The sequence below is a fragment of the Scyliorhinus canicula genome, chromosome 13 (assembly GCF_902713615.1).
Source record: "Scyliorhinus canicula chromosome 13, sScyCan1.1, whole genome shotgun sequence".
Taxonomy (NCBI): Eukaryota; Metazoa; Chordata; class Chondrichthyes; order Carcharhiniformes; family Scyliorhinidae; genus Scyliorhinus; species Scyliorhinus canicula.
The window spans coordinates 66,670,752-66,690,424 of record NC_052158.1 but is presented as its reverse complement, the minus strand read 5'-3'; the positions used below and the strand labels follow the sequence as shown (position 1 = coordinate 66,690,424).

Below are 19,673 nucleotides of genomic sequence, written 5' to 3'. Positions count from 1 at the left end.
ACTTCTCTGTCACTGCGCTTCAGACTGGCTGCCTGCTTGCTTATTGCAGTAATGTCTAAGACGTATCTTTAAATTCTCCTTGTGGATACTCCAGAATATCTGTAGTCTCCTTGGGTGGTCAGGCATTCACTGGAATCACAGCTGTTTGACCACCATACTGCCTGAAAAGGTGTTAGAGGCAGGAACCCTCAATATTTAAGAAACATTTTGATGAGTCATAGCATACAAGGCTACGGACCTAGTGCTGGAAAATGGGGTTAGAATAGATAGACGCTTGATGACCTGTGCAGACAAAATGGGCCAAAGGGCCTTTTTTCTGTGCTGTAAAGCTCTATGACAAAATATGTTGATCATGGGCCAGCGCCCTATCGGGGCATGTGATGTATATTCTGTAGTGCAATGTTTGGTATAGTCTGTTGTGACCAGCGAAAATGGCTTCCAGCATATAACCATCATTTGTGTCCATAGAATAGGATCCCTACAGTCCAGAAGGAGGCCCATTGAGTCTGCACAGACACTCTGAAAGAGCACCATCCTAGGACCACTCCTGTATCTTATCCCCACAGCACCCCCTCACCTGCACCTCTTTGGACACAAAAGGGCAATTTAGCATGGCCATCTAACCTGAACATCTTTGCCCTGTGGGAGGAAACCAGAGCACCCAGAGGAAACCCCCACAGACACTAGGTGAATGTGCCACTCCACACAGATACCCAAGGCCCGAATTGAACCAAAAGTCCCTGGTGCTGAGACAGCAGTGCTAACCACTGTGCCACCTGATGTGCCATCACATAAGTAATGTCCTACACTGTCCTGTGCAGTGAAAAATATTTTTATTCAAGTTTTGCCTCTCCGATAAATCTGTTGTAGTTCCTTTACCACTGTGCTGGTGGAGATTCCCTAACTGGCACCTGGTACAGGAAACCATTGGGAGGAGCACACAAGAATGTAATTGTAACAAGGGACAGTTTGGGGAGGAGTCACGCTGTTCACTGTAGCGAGGAAGGAGCGTCCAAATGGCTGTATTGCCTGCCCCAGTGTCAGGGTTCAGGATATCTGCTCAGAGCTGGAGCAGAACTTGCAGTGATAAGGAGAGGATTCAGTGTTCGTGATCCATCTGGGTACCAAGGACCTATGCAAGACCAGCCAGCACTGTGCAAATTTCTCATCAACCCAAAATGCTTATTTTTGGAGCATCTAGCCATATCTGCTGATTCACTCTTCAATTTGTATCCCTTCCTGTCATGGTCGGTTTATCACTTCCCAGATTAGCACCTTTTTTTCTTGCCACATCTTCCAAACTTTTAACTCTTGCCCCCACTATTTAGATTAAAACTCTCCCATTCCATAGTTATACATGTCGTTAGATCAACCACCCCAGCATAGTGTAGGTGTAGACTGTCCCGTCCTAACTGTACAGATCCCAAAATGGTGCCAGTGCTTTACTATCCAGAACCCACTTCTCCCACACCAGTCTTTGAATCACGCATTCATTTTCCTAATCTTATTTGTCCGACACCATTTGCATGTCGCTCCGGCAATAATCCAGAAATCACTACCTTTGAGGCTATGCTTCTTAAATTTAGTGCCTGGCTACTCATACTATGCATAACCTCTTTCTTAAAGACTGGTGTGGGAGAAGTGGGTTCTGGATAGTAAAGCACTGGCACCATTTTGGGATCTGTACAGTTAGGACGGGACAGTCTACACCTACACTATGCTGGGGTGGTTGATCTAACGACATGTATAACTATGGAATGGGAGAGTTTTAATCTAAATAGTGGGGGCAAGAGTTAAAAGTTTGGAAAATGTGGCAAGAAAAAAAGGTGCTAATCTGGGAAGTGATAAACCGACCATGACAGGAAGGGATACAAATTGAAGAGTGAATCAGCAGATATGGCTAGATGCTCCAAAAATAAGCATTTTGGGTTGATGAGAAATTAGCACAGTGCTGGCTGGTTTAGCACACAGGGCTAAATCGCTGGCTTTGAAAGCAGACCAAGGCAGGCCAGCAGCAGGGTTCAATTCCCGTACCAGCCTCCCCGAACAGGCTCCGGAATGTGGCGACGAGGGGCTTTTCACAGTAACTTCATTTGAAGCCTACTTGTGACAATAAGCGATTTTCATTTCATTTCAATTTTCATAAAGGCAAGAAGTCATTTGTGGGAGTGATCTACACTGCACAGTAGGACAGAGTATAAAGGAAGAGATATGGGAGCTTGTCCGAAAGGTATAGAAATAAACTTGGGGGATTTTAATCTACATAGATTAGAAAAATCAGGTGGGGTTTGCAAAGGTAGCATAAGTTCGTAGAACATTTTCAGGATAAAGAACATCCAAAGAATGACACAGGTTAAGGGAAAAACTAGACTACGTGCAAAAGCTAGCCAGTACTATAAAGACAAACCGCATTTTTGTAGATATTTAAGTAGAAGAGTTAAAGTGAGTGTTGGCCCGATAGAAAGTGCATCTGGGGAGTTCGTAATGGAAAGTAGGGCTATGGTGGATAAATTAAACCAGCATTTTACATTTGTCTTCTCTATCGAGGACACAAGTAATATCCGAGAAATAATAATTTTTATTAGTGTCACAAGTAGGCTTACATTAACACTGTAATGAGGTTATTGTGAAAATCCCCTATTCGCCACACTCAGCGCCTGTTCGGGTACACAGAGGGAGAATTCAGAATGTCCAATTAACCTAACAGCACATCTTTTCGGACTTGTGGGAGAAACTGGAACACCTGGAGGAAAGTTTTAAATCAAGAAATGGGAGAGACATAACCTTAAATATTCAGGTCCTAATCTCCGTTACCCTGAAGCCATGTCACTGTATGTGGTGAATGTACATCATGTAATTCACACTGTATAGTATTGTGTTCACACTGTATAGCGTTGTGTCCTTGTGGGCTCTGTCGGTGAGCCGTTGTGCGGCTCTGCCTACAGGGGGAGATGAGGAGCTTGTACAGGGCTCCACCCTCGGCTCTGCCCATGGCCCCTCCCACTACCGGAAGTATAAAGTGCTGCAGCCTTGTGAGTCTGCCCTCAGTTCTTCTGGTCGCAGGCAGGCTCAGTTGTAAGTCTATTAAAGGCACAGTTTACTTCCTATCGTGTCTCGAGTTAATTGATGGTCACATCACTGTATAAGCTATCTTGATTTCTATTTCTGCTATCTGTTATGGGAGAGGTGTTTTCAGAACCCCAAACTCAAAGTCTCCTTCTCAATCGTCGAATACTTTTTCTGGTGAGAATTCAATTTCTTTGAAAAATAACCAACAGGCTGCTCTAGCCCTTCGTCGTCTTCGTCGTAGGCACTGCACCTACGCCCACATCACTCGCATCAGCAGCCACTTTGAATGGTTTGGTATAATTTAGGATGACTAACACAGGAGCAGTGGTTAACACAGCCTTCAGGCCATCAAATGTCTGTTGACACTCTGCTGTCCACTGGAATTTGTCCGTCAGTGGAGCGACCACACTGCTAAAATTTGGGACAAATTTCCGGTAAAATCCACTCGTATCTAGAAACCACATTATTTCCCGTCGTGTCGAGGGTATTGGAAACTCCCCAATAACTATCGTTTTCACATCCCATGGGACCATTCGACCGATTGTATGGCCAAGGAAAGTGACTTGGGCTTTTCCAGATTCACTTTTGGCTAGGTTTATCACCAAACCCGCCTCCTGAAATCTATCAAATAACTCCCTCGGATGTTTTAAATGTTCTTTCCATGTCTGACTGAAAACTACCAGATCGTCGATGTATACCGTACAATTGGGTAATCCTGAAACAACTGTTTTAGTTAACCATTGAAATGTTGCTGGGGCGTTTTTCATGCCAAATGGCATAACTTTGAACTGGAGTCACAAAAGCTGAAATTTCCTTCGCCCTTTCAGATAAAGGTACTTGCCAGTAACCTTTCAGTAAATCCAATTTGGAAATATAAGCGGATTGTCCCACTTTCTCAATCCCTCCAAACGTGGGATAGGATAAGAGTCCGTTCTTGTAACTGCATTCATCTTTCGATAGTCCACACACAACCATTGGGTACCTTCTGGTTTAGGTACCATCATGATGGGTGAGCTCCATTGGCTGCAACCCACTTCAATTATGCCATTTTTAAGCATGCTCTCAATCTCTTTGTTAACCTGTGCCAATTTTAAAGGGTTAAGTCTGTATGGATGTTGTTTGATCGGAACAGCATTTCCCACATCTACATCATGTATAGCCATTTTAGTACTTCCCAATTTATCTCTACAAACTTGCCAATGTGATATCAATAACTCTTTCAGGTCAGTTTGTTTTTCCTCTGGAAGGTAACTTAACAATTCATCCAAACTTTTAAGAACATCCTAATTTTCCAATTTAATTTGAGGTATGTCAAATTCACAGTCATCTGGATTTGGTTTGCCACTTTGAGTTAGAATCATTAAAACCTCCTTTTTCTCTCCTTCCCTTTCAAAGTACCTTTTAAGCATATTCACATGACACACTCAGTGAGTCTTCCTTCTATCTGGGGCGGAATTCTCCACTCCCGCGATAAATTGGGAAGGCCGTCGTGAACTCGGCCGAGTTTCACGACGGCCGCGGAGGCCGCTCCTCTCACCTTATTCACCCCCACATGGGGGGCTAGGAGCGGCGCTCCGTAACTCTCGGCTGCCGGGCCTTGACGCTTGCGTCCGCGCCGAGAATGACGCGACGGCGGCGCCTAAGTGATGTCAGCCGCGCATGCGCAGGTTGGACGGCTCCAACCTGCGCATGCGCGGCTGACGTCACGACGCCTGGCGGCTCAAAGCCGCGCATGCGCGGTTGCCGTCTTCCCCTCCGCTGCCCCGCAAGACGTGGCGGCTTGATCTTGCGGGGCGGCAGAGGGGAAAGAGTGCGCCGCTTTGAGACGCCGGCCCGATGATCAGTGGGCACCGATCACGGGCCAGTCCCCTCCCAAGCACGGCCGTGGTGCACACGCCCCTCTCCGCCCCCCACAAGCCTCAAACCAGCATTTGGCGCCCATGTTCACGACGGCAGCGACCAGGTGTGGTTGCCGCCGTCGGGAACGGCAGGCCGCTCGGCCCATCCGGGCCGGAGAATCCGGTCGTCGTGAAAAACATCAAGCGGCGATTCTTCTGACCGGGGGTGTGGGAGAATCGCGGGGGGGCGTCAGGTGGGCGTGTCGTGAGTCGCCTGGCCCTCTCGTGATTCTCCCTCCCTGCGTGGGGAGCAGAGAATTCCACCCCTGGTGTTTTTACCACATAATTCACCTCACTTAATTTCCTTTCAGTCTGATAAGGTCCACAAAACCTTGCTTTTAAAGGCTCACCTACCACTGGTAACAATACTAAAACTTTAACTCCACTTGCAAAACTACGAACTGTGAATTTCTTGTCCGCTACCCGTTTCATCACATTTTGTGCAACTTTCAAATGTCTAGCCAATTCACCTGCTCTATTTAATCGTTCCCTAAAACATGACATGTAACCCAATAGTGTAATTTCCAATTTCTCACCCAGCAATGTTTCTTTGATCAATTTAAGTGGTCCTCTTACCTCATGACCAAAAATTAGTTCAAAAGGACTAAATTTGGTTGACTCATTAGGTGCATCCCTAATTGTAAACAGTACGAATGGAATTCCTTTATCCCAATCCTCTGGATAATCTTGACAATAAGCCCTCCACATTGTCTTTAATGTCTGATGCCACCTTTCTAACGCTCCCTGCAATTCTGGATGGTACGCAGTTGATTTAAATTGTTTTATTCCTAAGCTATCCATAACTTCTTTTGAATAACTTAATTTGATCCTTGATCTGATTGTATTTCTGTGGGTAGTCCATATCTAGTAAAGAATTTAAGTAACTCCTCCACAATCTTTTTAACTGTAATATTACGTACTGGAATGGCCTCTGGAAACCTAGTCGACACATCATTAAAGTCAAAAGATATTTATTCCCACTTTTTGTTTTAGGAAGTGGTATTAAGGGTGCTGGTTTTATCACTGCTTGAGGTTTCCCTGTCACTTGACATGTGTGACATGATTGACAAAATTTTACTACATCTTTATGTAGTCCAAGCCAATAAAAATGTTTCTGGATTTTAGCTTGAGTTTTCCGTATTCCCAAATGACCTCCCACTGGTACCTCATGTGCAACTCGCAACACCTCCTTTCTATACCCTACCGGCAATACTACTTCTGCTCACTTTTCATCTGTCTGCATATGTACAGGTCTCCATTTTCTCATCAAGACATCACTTTTACGGTAATAACACTCTGGTATACTCTCATTCCTCTTCTGTATATGCTTTCTGATACGTCTGTCTTATTTCTACATCTTTCTGTTGTAACACCGCCAATTTTCCTGAACTAAAAATATCCGCCTCATCCTCCGTCTGTTCTTGTTCTTTTTCAATCATCTGATCAAAAATCATTTCTGATAATTGCACTTCAACTTCATCTTCACTCTTTGATTTCTCCTCTTGTCTTAACCTGTGACTTTGCAACCTTGTTACTACACAATCCGGAAAAATCCCGGATATTCGTCCTTCAACCCTTCAGTTGTCTGATTTTCTACTGGCTTATCAACCACAGTAGGCATCACTCTCACCTGCGATCCAGCTATATCATTACCCAAGATAAACTCTGTTCCTGGACAAGATAGTTTATCTGTTACTCCTACTACCACTTCACCACTCTTCACTGGACTTTCCAAACTTACCTTGTATAATGGAACACTACTCCTCTCACCCTGAATTCCACATATCACCACCTTTTCTGGCAACATTCTTCCCAAACTACATAATTCCTCATTTCTTACCATTAAAGATTGACTAGCCCCTGTATCTCTTAAAATTGTGACTTCTTTACCTGGTCCTCCTGATACACATGAGTATACTTTACCCACACAAGTAAATTATTTGAAGACATCTGGCACCTTCTTAACAATTACTTCTTGACCAGGCTGTACAATCGTTTGCACCTCCTTCACTTCCCTTGGGCTTTCCTTTACCACTCTAACAAATCCCACTGTCTTATCCTGTTTTAAGACCATAAGACATAGGAGCGGAAGTAAGGCCATTCGGCCCATCGAGTCCACTCCACCATTCAATCATGGTTGATGGTTTTACCACATCAGCCTTTCCAGTGCTTATCTTCAACCACCAACACTGTGACTTGTCATGGCCTAGTTTATTACAGTGAAAACATTTGAAACTTTTCATCTCTTTTCCACCCTCCTGGATTTCTTTCTTTAATCTGAGGTACACTATCTCTTTATTGTCTCCCATCAGATCACCTTTACCTTTACCACTTGAGTATTTCTCATGTCCCCAGTTTCTATCCCTCACCGGCTGAAACTGATGTCAGAAACCAATCTTTGATTTATGAACTAATTCATAATCATCTGCCATTTCTGCTGCTAATCTCGCCGTTTTAACCCTCTGTTCTTCCACATGAGTTCTCACTACATCAGGAATTGAATTTTTAAACTCCTCAAAGTATAATTTCTCTGAGAGCTTCATACGTTTGGTCTATTTTCAAAGCCCTTATCCACCTATCAAAATTACTCTGTTTGAGCCTTTCAAACTCCATGTATGTTTGACCAAATTCTTTCCTTAAATTTCTAAACCTTTGTCTGTAAACTTCAGGCACTAGCTCATATGCACTTAAGATGGATTTCTTCACCTCCTCGTACATTCCCGATACCTCCTCCGGTAGTGATACAAACACTTCACTAGCCCTACCTGCCAGCTTTGTTTGAATTAGTAACACCCACATGTCCTGTGGCCATTTCATTTGTTTAGCAATCTTCTCAAATGAAATGAAAAAGGCTTGCGCTTCCTTCTTGTCAAACCTTGGCAATGCTTGGACATATTTGAATAGATCCCCGCCACGCCTTTGTCTTTGACGCTCTTTCTCACTATCCTCATCACTATCATCCAACTGTACGTTTCCCTTTACATCTGCCAATTTTAACTAACTGTCTTGTTTCATGACCATTTTCCGAAGTTCAAACTCTCTCTCTTTATCTTTTTCCCTGATCTGTATCTCCCTTTCTCTTTCTGTTTGTTCTGCTAGAGCTATTCTTTCTTTTCTCCTTTTCCTCTCTCCTTTTCTCTTTCCTCTCTCTTTCTTTTTCTGCTCTCTCTTTCGCATTCAAGCCGCTTTAATTCCTTCTCGTGTTCCATTTGTTTAATTTGCAACTGAATTTTTGCCATTTCCAATGAGTCAGACTCTATCTCGGGCAACTTTAAATGCTTAGTCATTGCCATAATTACCTCATCTTTTCGCATTTTGTCAGGTAATGTTAACTGCAATGCTTTTGCCAAATCTAACAGTCTGCTTTTATTCTCTGTCCATAAGACGTGTGACGGTCTCTACCCCCAAAAACTTCTGAGCCTCTGAAAGAGCCATTGTCCACAACGCACTTAAACTAAAATACCACACCGGAAAAGCAACAATCCTTAACTGTCTTTAAGTTCACAAAAGCCAATCCAATAGATCGACTTTTATCCCAGATGAGCCCCCAATTGTTGTGGGAGAGGTGTTTTCAGAACTCCAAAATGTATCATAAAGTTCAACCAACCCCCACCTTTAATGGATTGTTGCTTTTGAAGCACACGGCTTGTTCCCCAGGTGTAGTATTACAATTATGGATACGTGGTTTTTAAAACAAAACAATGTTTATTCCATGAACTCAAATTAACCTTTTAAATAAACATTGGATCTCTTAACACCCCTTACTTCAAAGATACCCCGAAAATAATACAGCACTACCCAATCCTGCAAACTGTTCCTTTACACATCCAAAAGACTTAACAAATCCTTCAAACAGAAGCACATTAGATTTATATTCAATACCGAGACCTTTTTACAATTCCGATTTCACCAAAGGATTAAGAGATAGTCCTTCATGGCAGAGATCACCAGCAATGCAGCTCACAGCCATACCCAAGCTTTCTTCAAACTGAAAGTAAAACTCCCAAAGAGCAGAAGTGAGCTCAGCTCTTTCCCCCCCCCCCCCCCCCCCCCCCCAAACCCTGTGACATCACTTCAGTAATATAATCAGCTTCATTTCTTAAAGGTACATTTCTTGAACACCCAATTCTTAAAGGCACTCTCACATGACATATCAGTTTTGTGCTATGTGCCTTCAGATACTCATGAAAATTAAAACCACTAGTACTGAGCAAATTGCTGGATTGCAGGCTGACAAATCCCCTTGTCTGGATGGACCCCATGATGAGGTCTTGAAAGAAGTGGCTATTGAGAAGGCGATGCATTGGTTTTAATTTTCCAAAATCCGCTGGATTCTGGGAAGGTTCTGTATAGATTGGAAGATAGCAAATGTAATTCCTTTACTCAAAAGGGGAAGAGACCGAATGCTGAAAATTATGGGCCAGTTAGCCTAACATCTGTCAGGGAAAATGTTAGAAGCCATTATTCAAGATGTGATAGCAGAGCAGATGGGCAGTCAAAATGATTTTGTGAAAGTGAAATTTTGTTCAAGCAACTTGGGGACTTCTTAGTTATCATAGAATTTACAGTGCAGAAGGAGGCCATTCGGCCCATCGAGCCTGCACCGGCTCTTGGAAAGAGCACCCTACCCAAGCCCACACCTCCACCCTATCCCCATAACCCAGTAACCCCACCCAACACTAAGGGCAATTTTAGACACTAAGGGGCAATTTATCACGGCTAATCCACCTAACCTGCACATCTTTGGACTGTGGGAGGAAACCGGAGCACCCGGAGGAAACCCACGCAGACACGGGGAGAACGTGCAGACTCCGCACAGACAGTGACCCAAGCTGGGAATCGAACCTGGGACCCTGGAGCTGTGAAGCCATTGTGCTATCCACAATGCTACCGTGCTGCCCTGTTATGGATAAAGGGGAAACAGTGAATGTGCTGTACTTTGATTTCCAGAAGGCATAGATAAAGTGCCAGATCAGAGGTTATTATGTAAATTAAAAGCTCATTGTGTAAGATAAAAGATCTGTTGGCTAACTGGAACGAAGGGTTGGCATAAATGGGTCTTTTTCTGGTTGGCAGGATGTGACAGGTGGTGTCCCACAGGGATCAGTGCTGGGCCCTCAACTTTTTACCATTTGTATAAATGACTTGGATAAAGGGAGTGAAGGTACGGTTGCTAAGATACCCAGGTAGGAAAGTAAATTGTGAGGAGGATGCAAGGAAGCTACAAAAGCACATGGGTTAAGTGAGTGGGCAAAACTGGTAAATGGAGTATAATGTGGGCAATTTTGGCAGGAAAAATGAAGCTTATCTAAATACTGAGAGATTGCAAAGCTCTGAGGTGCAGAGGGATCTGGGTGCCCCAAGTGCATGACTCTTAAGTATGCAGGTCCAGCAAGTATTATGCAAGCTAATAGAATATTATTGATTATTGTGAGGAGAATTGATTATGGTTCAGTTCCAGCTGTGCAGGTCATTGGTGAGACCACATCTGGAGTATTGTGCACATTATTGGTCTCCTTACTTGAGGAAAGATGTAAATGCATTTGAAGCAGTTCAGAGAAGGTTTACAGACTATTGCCAAGAATGGGCATGATGTCTTGTGAGGAAAGATTGCACAGGTTAGATTCGTATCCACAAGAGTTTTGAAGAGAAGGGACAACTTGATTGAACTTTTAAGATTCTGAGGGGTTTTGACAGGATGTCTCCACTTGTGGGAGAATCTAGAACTATGAGTCACTGTTTTAAAAATACGGGTCACCCATTTAAGATGGATGAGGAGAGATTCTTTCTGAAGAATTCCCTTTTCAAAAGGCAGTGGACGTAGAATCTTTGAATATTTTAAGGCAGTGCAAGATAGATTCTTGATTAACAAAGGGGCGAAAGATTATCGGGGTAGGCAGGAATGTGTGGTTGAAGTTACAATCAGATCAGCCATGATCATCTTGCATGGCGGGGCCGAGTTGCCTCGTCCTGATGCGTATGTTTGTATGACCTCTCAGCTCTATCTTGCCAGGCAATGCACATATCTCAAGCCATATTTCATAAAGTTGAGGCTGCTGCCGTTGGCTCCCAACAGTACCCATTTTCTGCACTGCCCTTTTTGCTGGCTACCCGTATCGACCCTACACAAGCTTCAGCTTGTTTAAAAGTACCGCAATCATATCCTCAATTGTACTCTCTTCACTCAACTTCACCAAATGTCCGTTGTGCCAGCTGCAACCTTGTTTCAATTTCGAAGGGACGGGATTTACCGGACTCATCGCACCTGACTTGGTGACACGACTAGGCCGGCGAATCTCTGGCACTTGAGACGTCTCGCGCGATTCATCCAAACTTTGCGAGACGTCACAGCCTGGATTCCGCCTGCACTGGGCAAGATCCAGATCGACATATTAAATGAGCCATACGATTCACTTAAATATGTCTCGGCGGATTCTCCTGGGGCCCAGGAACTAACGGTCTCCCCAGCGGGCCTGAACAGGGTGCTGTTTAGCACTAGTCCACACAAGCGTGGACGAGGCCTAACAGCACCTGGGGAGTTTTCGGGCCATTGGAAACACCTGGGTGGTCGAGGACAGGTCAGAGTGGCCCCCTGGCTCTTCCCCTGATACCTTGGCACTACCACCCCAAGGGGCGCATCATACTCATGACACGGGGATAAGAGGAGTTATAAAGAGTTGTGGGAGGGGGGTGATGGGTGGATATAATAATCTTTATTCTCACAATTAGACATACATTAACACGGCAATGAAGTTACCGTGAAAAGCCCTTAGTCGCCACATTCCGGCGCCTGTTCGGGTACACAGAGGGAGAATTCCGAATGTCCAGTTCACCTAATGGCACGTCTTTCAGGACTTGTGGGAGGAACCCAGAGGAAACCCACGCAGGCACTAAGAGAACATGCAGACTCCGCACAGACAGTGACCCAAGCCAGGAATCCAACCTGGGACCCTGGTGGGGTGAAGCAACAGTGCCAATATGACGGGGACTTGGTTGGGGGGTGACTAGTGGGGATCTTAAAAGTGGTTGGCCCGAAAGAGGGATTACCACCCCCCCACCCCTAAAATGGTGAGGGCCCTCAGCAACCCCATCGTGGGTGTCCTCACTTGGAGGGGTATGGGGAACCTTCAAGTTCACGAGAGATTAGGGCACCCTTTCAAACCGGAACCCCAATCTGTTGAAGAGTCGGTCTGACCGGGGAGAAACACTTCCAAGGCCCGAAAAACTGACTTGTGTGGTTGAATAGTGTGGATCTCACCCTAAAGGCCAGTTGGAAACATCCTGCCAAACTTGCCCAAAATGATACTTTAGACATTTTTTGGTTGAATTCCACCAAAAGTCTTCTACCCGACCTTATTCTGTGTATACGCCCTCTGCTTCCTCTTGCCACACTGTCAACAGCACACTTCAACCTTATTGGTATTCTCCATTCCGTTCCCTTTCCCTTGGAATGAATGTTCATTTTTACCACGGGGTGTCAAGTAGCTGGACAGAAACTGATCTGCTACTTGCTATTTTATGCCCAACATTTTAAAGTCTACATTTTACCCTTTTTCTTTCAAAAAATGTCCACGTTTACCCCTGACTTTGGTGTCATAACCCTGCTTCTCAACTACCTTTTTTTTGTGTTGTAAATTACTGAGATCATCTTGGATGCGGATGTAAAGGCTGAAGCATATTTGGTTGAGTACTTTGGTGTTAATTGGTATTCTGCTTTGATACAGGAAGCTCAGGTAACCATCGAGTGTGTAATTATGCAGAAGTTCCACAGGATGGTGATGGGTGCCAAAGGCTTGAATGTGCAACAGATCACCAAGGATCACAGTGTGCAGATCAAATTCCCTGAGCGTGAAGAGAATCCAGGTAATGCTACAGCTTTCCTACTGTGTTGTGAGCACTGATATTGCCACAGTTCTCACTTAACCTTTCTGTTTATATATGTTACATGCAGTTTTACAGAACAGAAGCAGGCAGTTCGGCCCGACAGGTCCATACTGATGTTTGTGCTCCGCACAAGTCCCCTCCTACCTTATTCATCTCACCCTATCAGCTATCCTTGTGTTCCTTTTCACTCTTGCATTTATCTAGATTCCCCTGTAGGCTGATATGTTATACAGTTTGAAAAGGAGAAACATACACATCTACAAAATGGCCATCAAAAATAAATTGTGGAGAATTAACACTGCTGTCACAAGTTGGTGCCCCATTATCAATCAACTAATTTTTTGACATTTGGTTGTTTAGGCCCTTGTCATATCTTCAGTCCTGACTGTACACGAGCCTAGGGCTTTTGTGACAAGCTAAAAATATTATCCCTTAACACTGGATTGAATTATCGCTGCTTGATCTGAACACCTGACTCAATTTTGAAAATCATGCAAGCTTGCTCCTTGACAGCAAGAAGTATCCACATACATTAATGCAGTGGAAAATGCCATTAAATGCTAAAAATACAGTGTCCGGAATCTACAAGATAAGGTAAATTAATGTACAGAAGTTAAAGGTACATGGTTGTGCAAAATATGCACGTAAAAGGATGCTTGAAAGGTTAGTTGGCTGTGATTTGCAGAGCAAGCGCCTCGCTTGCTCTGCTCTAAGTACAGAGTGTGGAAGCTTGAATCTGGATCTTGCAATCTACGGGGTGGAGGATAGTCCTTTTGATTGAAAGAAGATCAAGCCTGTTGCGTAGTAAACAGGCAGAAGAAACTATCAAAGAGTGTCTCTTGGGGAGTGGTCCTTTCTTTCTTTATAATGCTTCTCCATCTCTAATATTTTCTGCTCTGCTGCTGAAGTCCTCATCCGTGCTTTTGTTAATCACCCTATCATGATAGGGAGATATTAGAAATTTGGGTTCATAAATGGGGTCCAAAAATGAAGCCGATAATTAAAAGGTTTAAGCAGAATGAAGGAAAATGCTGTTAGCCTGAAACTCCCAACAGATATGCCCTGTCGGGACACTCCTGCATGACCAGCCATGATCCGAATAGCAGAGTCTGAGGACTTAATTGTCTATCAATGGGAGGTAGTTGCATATAAATGGCATAGCTCTGGCCTTTTGTGCAAATGGGAATGAGCTATTAGCCAAATAACAAGAATAGATTCACGTTTGACCACCTCGGAGGAGCAGCTTTGTTTGAAGGACTGGACGGAGCTTGGAGAAATCCTTTTGGTAACAAAGGCAGAAACAGATGTGCAGCTAAGAAGACAGGTCAGGAAACTTGGAAGCAGATTGCTGTGGAGAGCAACCAGTCAGGACACGAAGGCTGCGGGCTTGACGATGTAGGCAGCCATGGAACAGGTCATGGAAATTGCCACAGAAAGAGAGGTTTGAAAAAGTATTCTGAAAGAGATATCCCAACAGAAGAAAGGTTTCTTCCTAAATGAAAGGTCTGCCTTTGTTTGGATGTATAAGTGGAACAAGAGCTGTATTTTGATGCTGAAATTTGTTTAATGGGACCTCGAGTGTTAAAAGTTAAGAAGCTGCATTTAATCTGTTAGTGTTAGAACTGTGAAGTTTGAAAGTTTAAATATTGTATTCTTTTGTTTTTTTGTTTATAAAATAAAGTCCAATTTCTTATATTATCATCCCCAGAACAAATCTATCTTTTCTGCAGTCAAAAAACTTAAATATTACGCATATGGTACAGTATCTTAACCTTGGTTGAGGGCTGACCAGGTGCCTGTAACACCCCCTCTATCCCAGACTTGACTATTCCAATACTCTCCTCGCCTGCTCCCATCTTTTATCTTCCATAAACTCTGGCTCATCCTAAGTTCTGCTGCCAGCAGCTTAACTCCATAGCAAGACCCATTAACCCATCATTCCTGAGCTCACTGACCTACATTGTCTCAGGAGACTGATGTCTCAATTCTAAAACTCTTTTCCTCTAACTCCGATCCGCTTATGACCGTGCCCCCCTCCCCATTTCTAACTTAGCCATCCAAGAACTTTGCTTCTTCAGCCCTGACCTCTTGATATTTCCCGACATATTCCATCATGGGCAGATATGCCTTCAACTGTTCGGCCCTAAGCTAAGGATTTTATTTCATAAACACATCTCGCTTCACTCTCTTCCTTTGGCTCCTTGTAGATGTTTATCCGATTACACACCTTGGGATGTTAAAATTGCTGTTTACTTTGAAAATAAATCTCTTGGGATGGTGGGAGGAAAACTAAAAGGGGCAGACCTGTTGTCGGTATTTGTTGAATCCCACTAGTATTGAGAAGATTTTTGACTGCTTTCCCACACCCTTTGCTCTTCTGACCTGGAGTAAGATACAGTTAACAGTATACATTAGTGGCATCTGTAAAGTCCACCCAGAATAAGTCATGGATGGAATAAAACACATTGTTTTTGTCTTTCACAGCACCTGAGCAGCATGTCCATGAGAATGGAGAGACCAACGGAGAAGTTAAAGAGGTTGACCTTACTGTACCCCGGAAAAATGACATCATTATCATTTCTGGGCGGAAAGAGCGATGTGAGTCAGCCAGAGATGCTTTGCTGGTACGTTGTAAATTGTGCTGCTTCAATATGGGAGGGAGGTTTCTAAAATGTAATAGTCAAACAAATGTTTTTATTCGTTCATGGGATATGGATGTCACTGGCTAGGCTGACATTTATTGCCATCCTTAATTTCCCTTGAGAAGGTGACGGTGAGCTGCTGCCTTGAACTGCCACCGTCCCTGTGGTGTAGGTATATCCACTGTGTTGTTGAGGAGGGAGTTCTAGGATTTTGACCCAGCGACAGTGAAGGAACGATATATTTCCAAGTCTGGATGCTGAGTGACTTGGAGAGGAGCATTCCAAATGGTGGGATTCCCAGGTATCTGCTGCTCTTGACTTTCCAGATAGTTGCATTTGTGGGTTTGGAAGGTGCTGCCCAAGGAGCCTTGATGAATTCCCACAGGTGGTACACACTGCTGCCACTGTGCTTCTGTGGTGGAAGCAGCAAAGGTGGCAGATGATGCTTTGTCCTGGATGGTATTGAGCTTCTTTATGAGCTGTACACATCCAGGCAACTGGACAGGATTTCATCGCATTCCTGACTTGTGCCTTGTAGGTGGTGGGCAAGCTTTGGGGAGTCAGGCGGTGAAATAGTCTTCAGAGTTCCAAGCCTTGACATGCTCTTGTAGCCACAGTATCCAGTTCCTTTAAGATTAATCCATTTATTTAACAGTGTACTGCTATAGGAATTTCAATATTCTTCCTCTGTCGTCACCAACACAAAGGTCGTTTCTCATTTTGGTGCTTTCTTATAGGCACTGGTTCCCGTTACAACCCAAGTCGAGGTGCCATTTGACCTGCATCGTTACATCATTGGTCAGAAAGGAAGTGGTATACGCAAGATGATGGAGGAGTATGAGGTAAAACCAGTTGTACTTGCCTGTAACTAGCAGACTGAAGGCAAGCCAGGAGAGTCAATATTATTGAGCTGTTTATTGTGAGGTCACAGTTAAACCTGCACTGCCCCAGAATCATACGATTTTATACAGAGAGAAACTGTTTGACCCCCCCCCCCCCCCCCCCCGCCCAAACTAGCTGCACCCATTCTGAGGGAACCAGCCAACTAGAACCATTGGTCTATTCTATGCCCATGCCCGTCTAGGCAGGGCATTTCAAACCATCTCTTTTTTTATATTTTGTAACATATTTGTACAATATCTTCAGCTTTCTTGTTATGAAGTTTTATCCTCTGGGTGGTGCAGTGGTTAGTATTGCCTCACTACGCCGAGGTCCCAGGTTTGATCTCACCCCCACAACCCAAAGATGTGCAGTGTAGGTGTATTGGCCATGCTAAATTGTCCCTTCATTGGCGGGGGGGGGGGAGGGGGGGAGAGAAGAGAATTAGGTACTCTTAAAATGTTTTTATTTTTTATCCTGTTTGAAAATTCTTCAGCCACTGGAAATGACTCCCACACCTTCCACTAATTTTGCTCACTCATTTTGGGTCTTCTGGCCCATTGTTCTAACATAATAACACGAGCCTCTGTTTCTGTAATTACTCCTCATAACTCAACTTACCCCTGAACACCTGCTTTACTGAAAAGGTCACTGAATAGTAGTGTGGAACTGGAATCTTCAATTATTTTTCCTTCCCTAACCTTAGGCCACTGAAACAATGTGATGCCTCTTTACTCCCAGTGGTTACTGTTCCTTTTTTTTTAAATGTATTTACTTTTTAGATGTTCTGAAATCTTGATCAAAGTAGATCCACATTTCCATCATGAGAAGTGATGGATTTTATAATGCTCACCCTCGTGTTTGCTTAGAAATTGACCTGGTCAAGGTCAATTTACTCCCTCCCAGATTCTGGATGACCCCAATGGGCATAACATTATTATCTGTGGTTCACTGGAAAACATTCCGATATTTTGGTGAATATTTATGCTCCCAATTGGGACGACCTGAGCTTCATAAACTCCCTGGTGGATGTCGTTCCTGACTTGGACTCGCATCGGATGATCCAAGGAGGAGACTTAAACCGTGTCTTGAACCTTTAAATTGGCCCGCTCCATGTCAAAATCCCAGCCTCAAACTGGGATGTCCAGGGCATTCACCTTTTGGAAAGTATTGGAGGTGTCAACCCATGGTGTTTTCTGCATCCAAACAGTAATGGATTTTCCCCCTCTTTTTTTTCCCCTCCACATGTTCACCATGCCTACTCCCAAATTGATTTTTTATTGTTGTTGTTGTTGTTGACAAATCCTTCCTCCCCATGGCAATTGTCATTTTTTTTTAAAATGTTTTTTATTGAGTTTTCGTATTTTATATCCAACAAATTATTAGAAAAAAAAAACACGCAAAAATTAACATGTATATTTACAGGTAAGCATCTTCATAATAACAACTGTGGCCGCCCCCTTTAGCCGGCATACATATTTTACATTCCCTAATATGGCCGAGGCACATGTTTATAGGCATTTATTTACAGTTTGGTTTTGGGCCTTAGCTAGCCATCAAACCCCCATAACGAACCCGTACCCCCCCCCCCCCCCCCCGGCTACCTTCCCCCGATTCCCGTCCGTTTTCCCCTGATTCTTGGCCACCCGACTATTCTTCCTCTTGTTCGTTGGCCACAAACAGGTCCCGAAACAATTGCATGAATGGCTCCCACGTTCTGTGGAAGCCGTCGTCTGACCCTCGGATGGCGAATTTGATTTTCTCCATTTGGAGAGATTCCGAGAGGTCGGACAGCCAGTCTGCAGCTCTGGGCAGTGCTGCTGACCGCTAGCCAAACAGGATTCTACGGCGGGCGATAAGGGAGGCAAAGGCAAGGGCGTCTGCCCTCCTCCCCAGGAATAGATCTGGCTGGTCTGAAACCCCGAAGGCCGCCACTATCTGGCATGGCTCCACCCTCACCCCCACCACTTTGGACATAGCCTCGAAGAAGGCTGTCCAGTACTCCACAAGTCTGGGGCAAGACCAGAACATGTGGGCGTGGTTGGCCGGGCCTCTTTGGCACAGTTCACATCTGTCCTCCACCTCCGGGAAGAACCTACTCATATGGTTTCTTGTTAAGTCGGCTCTATGTACCACTGTTAGTTGCGTCAGGCTGAGCCTTGCGCACGTGAAGTTGGAGTTGACCCTATGCAGTGCTTCGCTCCAGAGTCTCCACCCAATCTCAATCCCCAGGTCGTCCTCCCATTTCATTCTTGTTGCGTCCAGTACGGTGTCGTCCCTTTCTACCAGTCGGTCATACATGTCGCTACAGTTCCCTTTCTCTAGGATTCTTGCGTCCAGTAGGTCTTCCAGTAGTGTCTGTCGTGGCGGTTGTGGGTACGTCCTTGTCTCCTTCCGTAGGAAGTTTTTGAGCTGCAGGTACCGTAGCTCGTTCCCCCCGGCTAGCCAAAATTTCTCTGTCAGTTCGTCCAGTGTTGCGATCCTGTCGTCCGTGTATAGGTCCCTGACTGTCAGTGCCCCCCGTCCTGCCTCCACCTTTTTAAGGTGGCGTCAGTCAGTGCTGGTGTGAACCTATGGTTGTTGCAGATGGGAGCCTTGTCCGACATTTTGGTCAGGCCAAATTGCTGCCGCAGTTGGTTCCAGGATTGGAGGGTGGCTGTCACCACTGGGCTGCTGGAGTGTTTTTTGGGTGGGGATGGGAGTGCTGCCGTGGCGAGGGCCCGGAGGGAGGTCCCCATGCAGGAGGCCTCCTCCGCACGCACCCACTCGGCTTCTGGCTCCTGGATCCATCCCCTTACTCGCTCGGCTGTTGCCGCCCAGTGGTAGAATTGTAGATTCGGGATTTTGTTTTTTGTAGGACCTTCTTTGGGATCCTATCATTTTTACCCCCCCATACGAACGCCATGATACGTTTGTCCAGCACTTTGAAAAAGGCCTTGGGGATGTAGATCGGAATGGATCTAAACAGGAAGAGGAACCTGGGCAGTACGTTCATTTTGATTGTCTGGACTCTCCCCGCGAGGGAGAGTGGGAGTGTGTTTCATCTTTGCAGGTCCTTTTTTACTTCCTCCGTCAGGCTGGTGAGGTTCCATTTGTGGATCCCTTTCCAGTCATGGGCTATCCAGTAGTGTCTGTCGTGGCGGTTGTGGGTACGTCCTTGTCTTTGTCTCCTTGTCCTTGTCTCCTTCCGCTCCTTCCCAGGTAGCGGAATTTGTGTCGGGCTTGTTTGAACGGCAGCCCCTTTAGTGCTGGCCCCCCCCCCCCCCCCCCCCCTTGCGGGTGTACTGGGAAGATCTTGCTT

General features: G+C 44.8%; 1 protein-coding gene across 2 annotated transcripts in view; it reads left to right on the top strand.

The window, feature by feature from the left end:
• hdlbpa (high density lipoprotein binding protein a) overlaps positions 1-19,673 on the top strand; it is a 115,934-nt gene that overhangs the window by 72,121 nt on the left and 24,140 nt on the right. For both annotated transcript variants that reach the window (XM_038816178.1, XM_038816179.1), the window contains 3 exons: positions 12,692-12,830; positions 15,336-15,475; positions 16,231-16,335. In XM_038816178.1, coding sequence (XP_038672106.1) covers positions 12,692-12,830; positions 15,336-15,475; positions 16,231-16,335 — 384 coding nt within the window. The remainder of the gene's footprint in view (positions 1-12,691; positions 12,831-15,335; positions 15,476-16,230; positions 16,336-19,673) is intronic.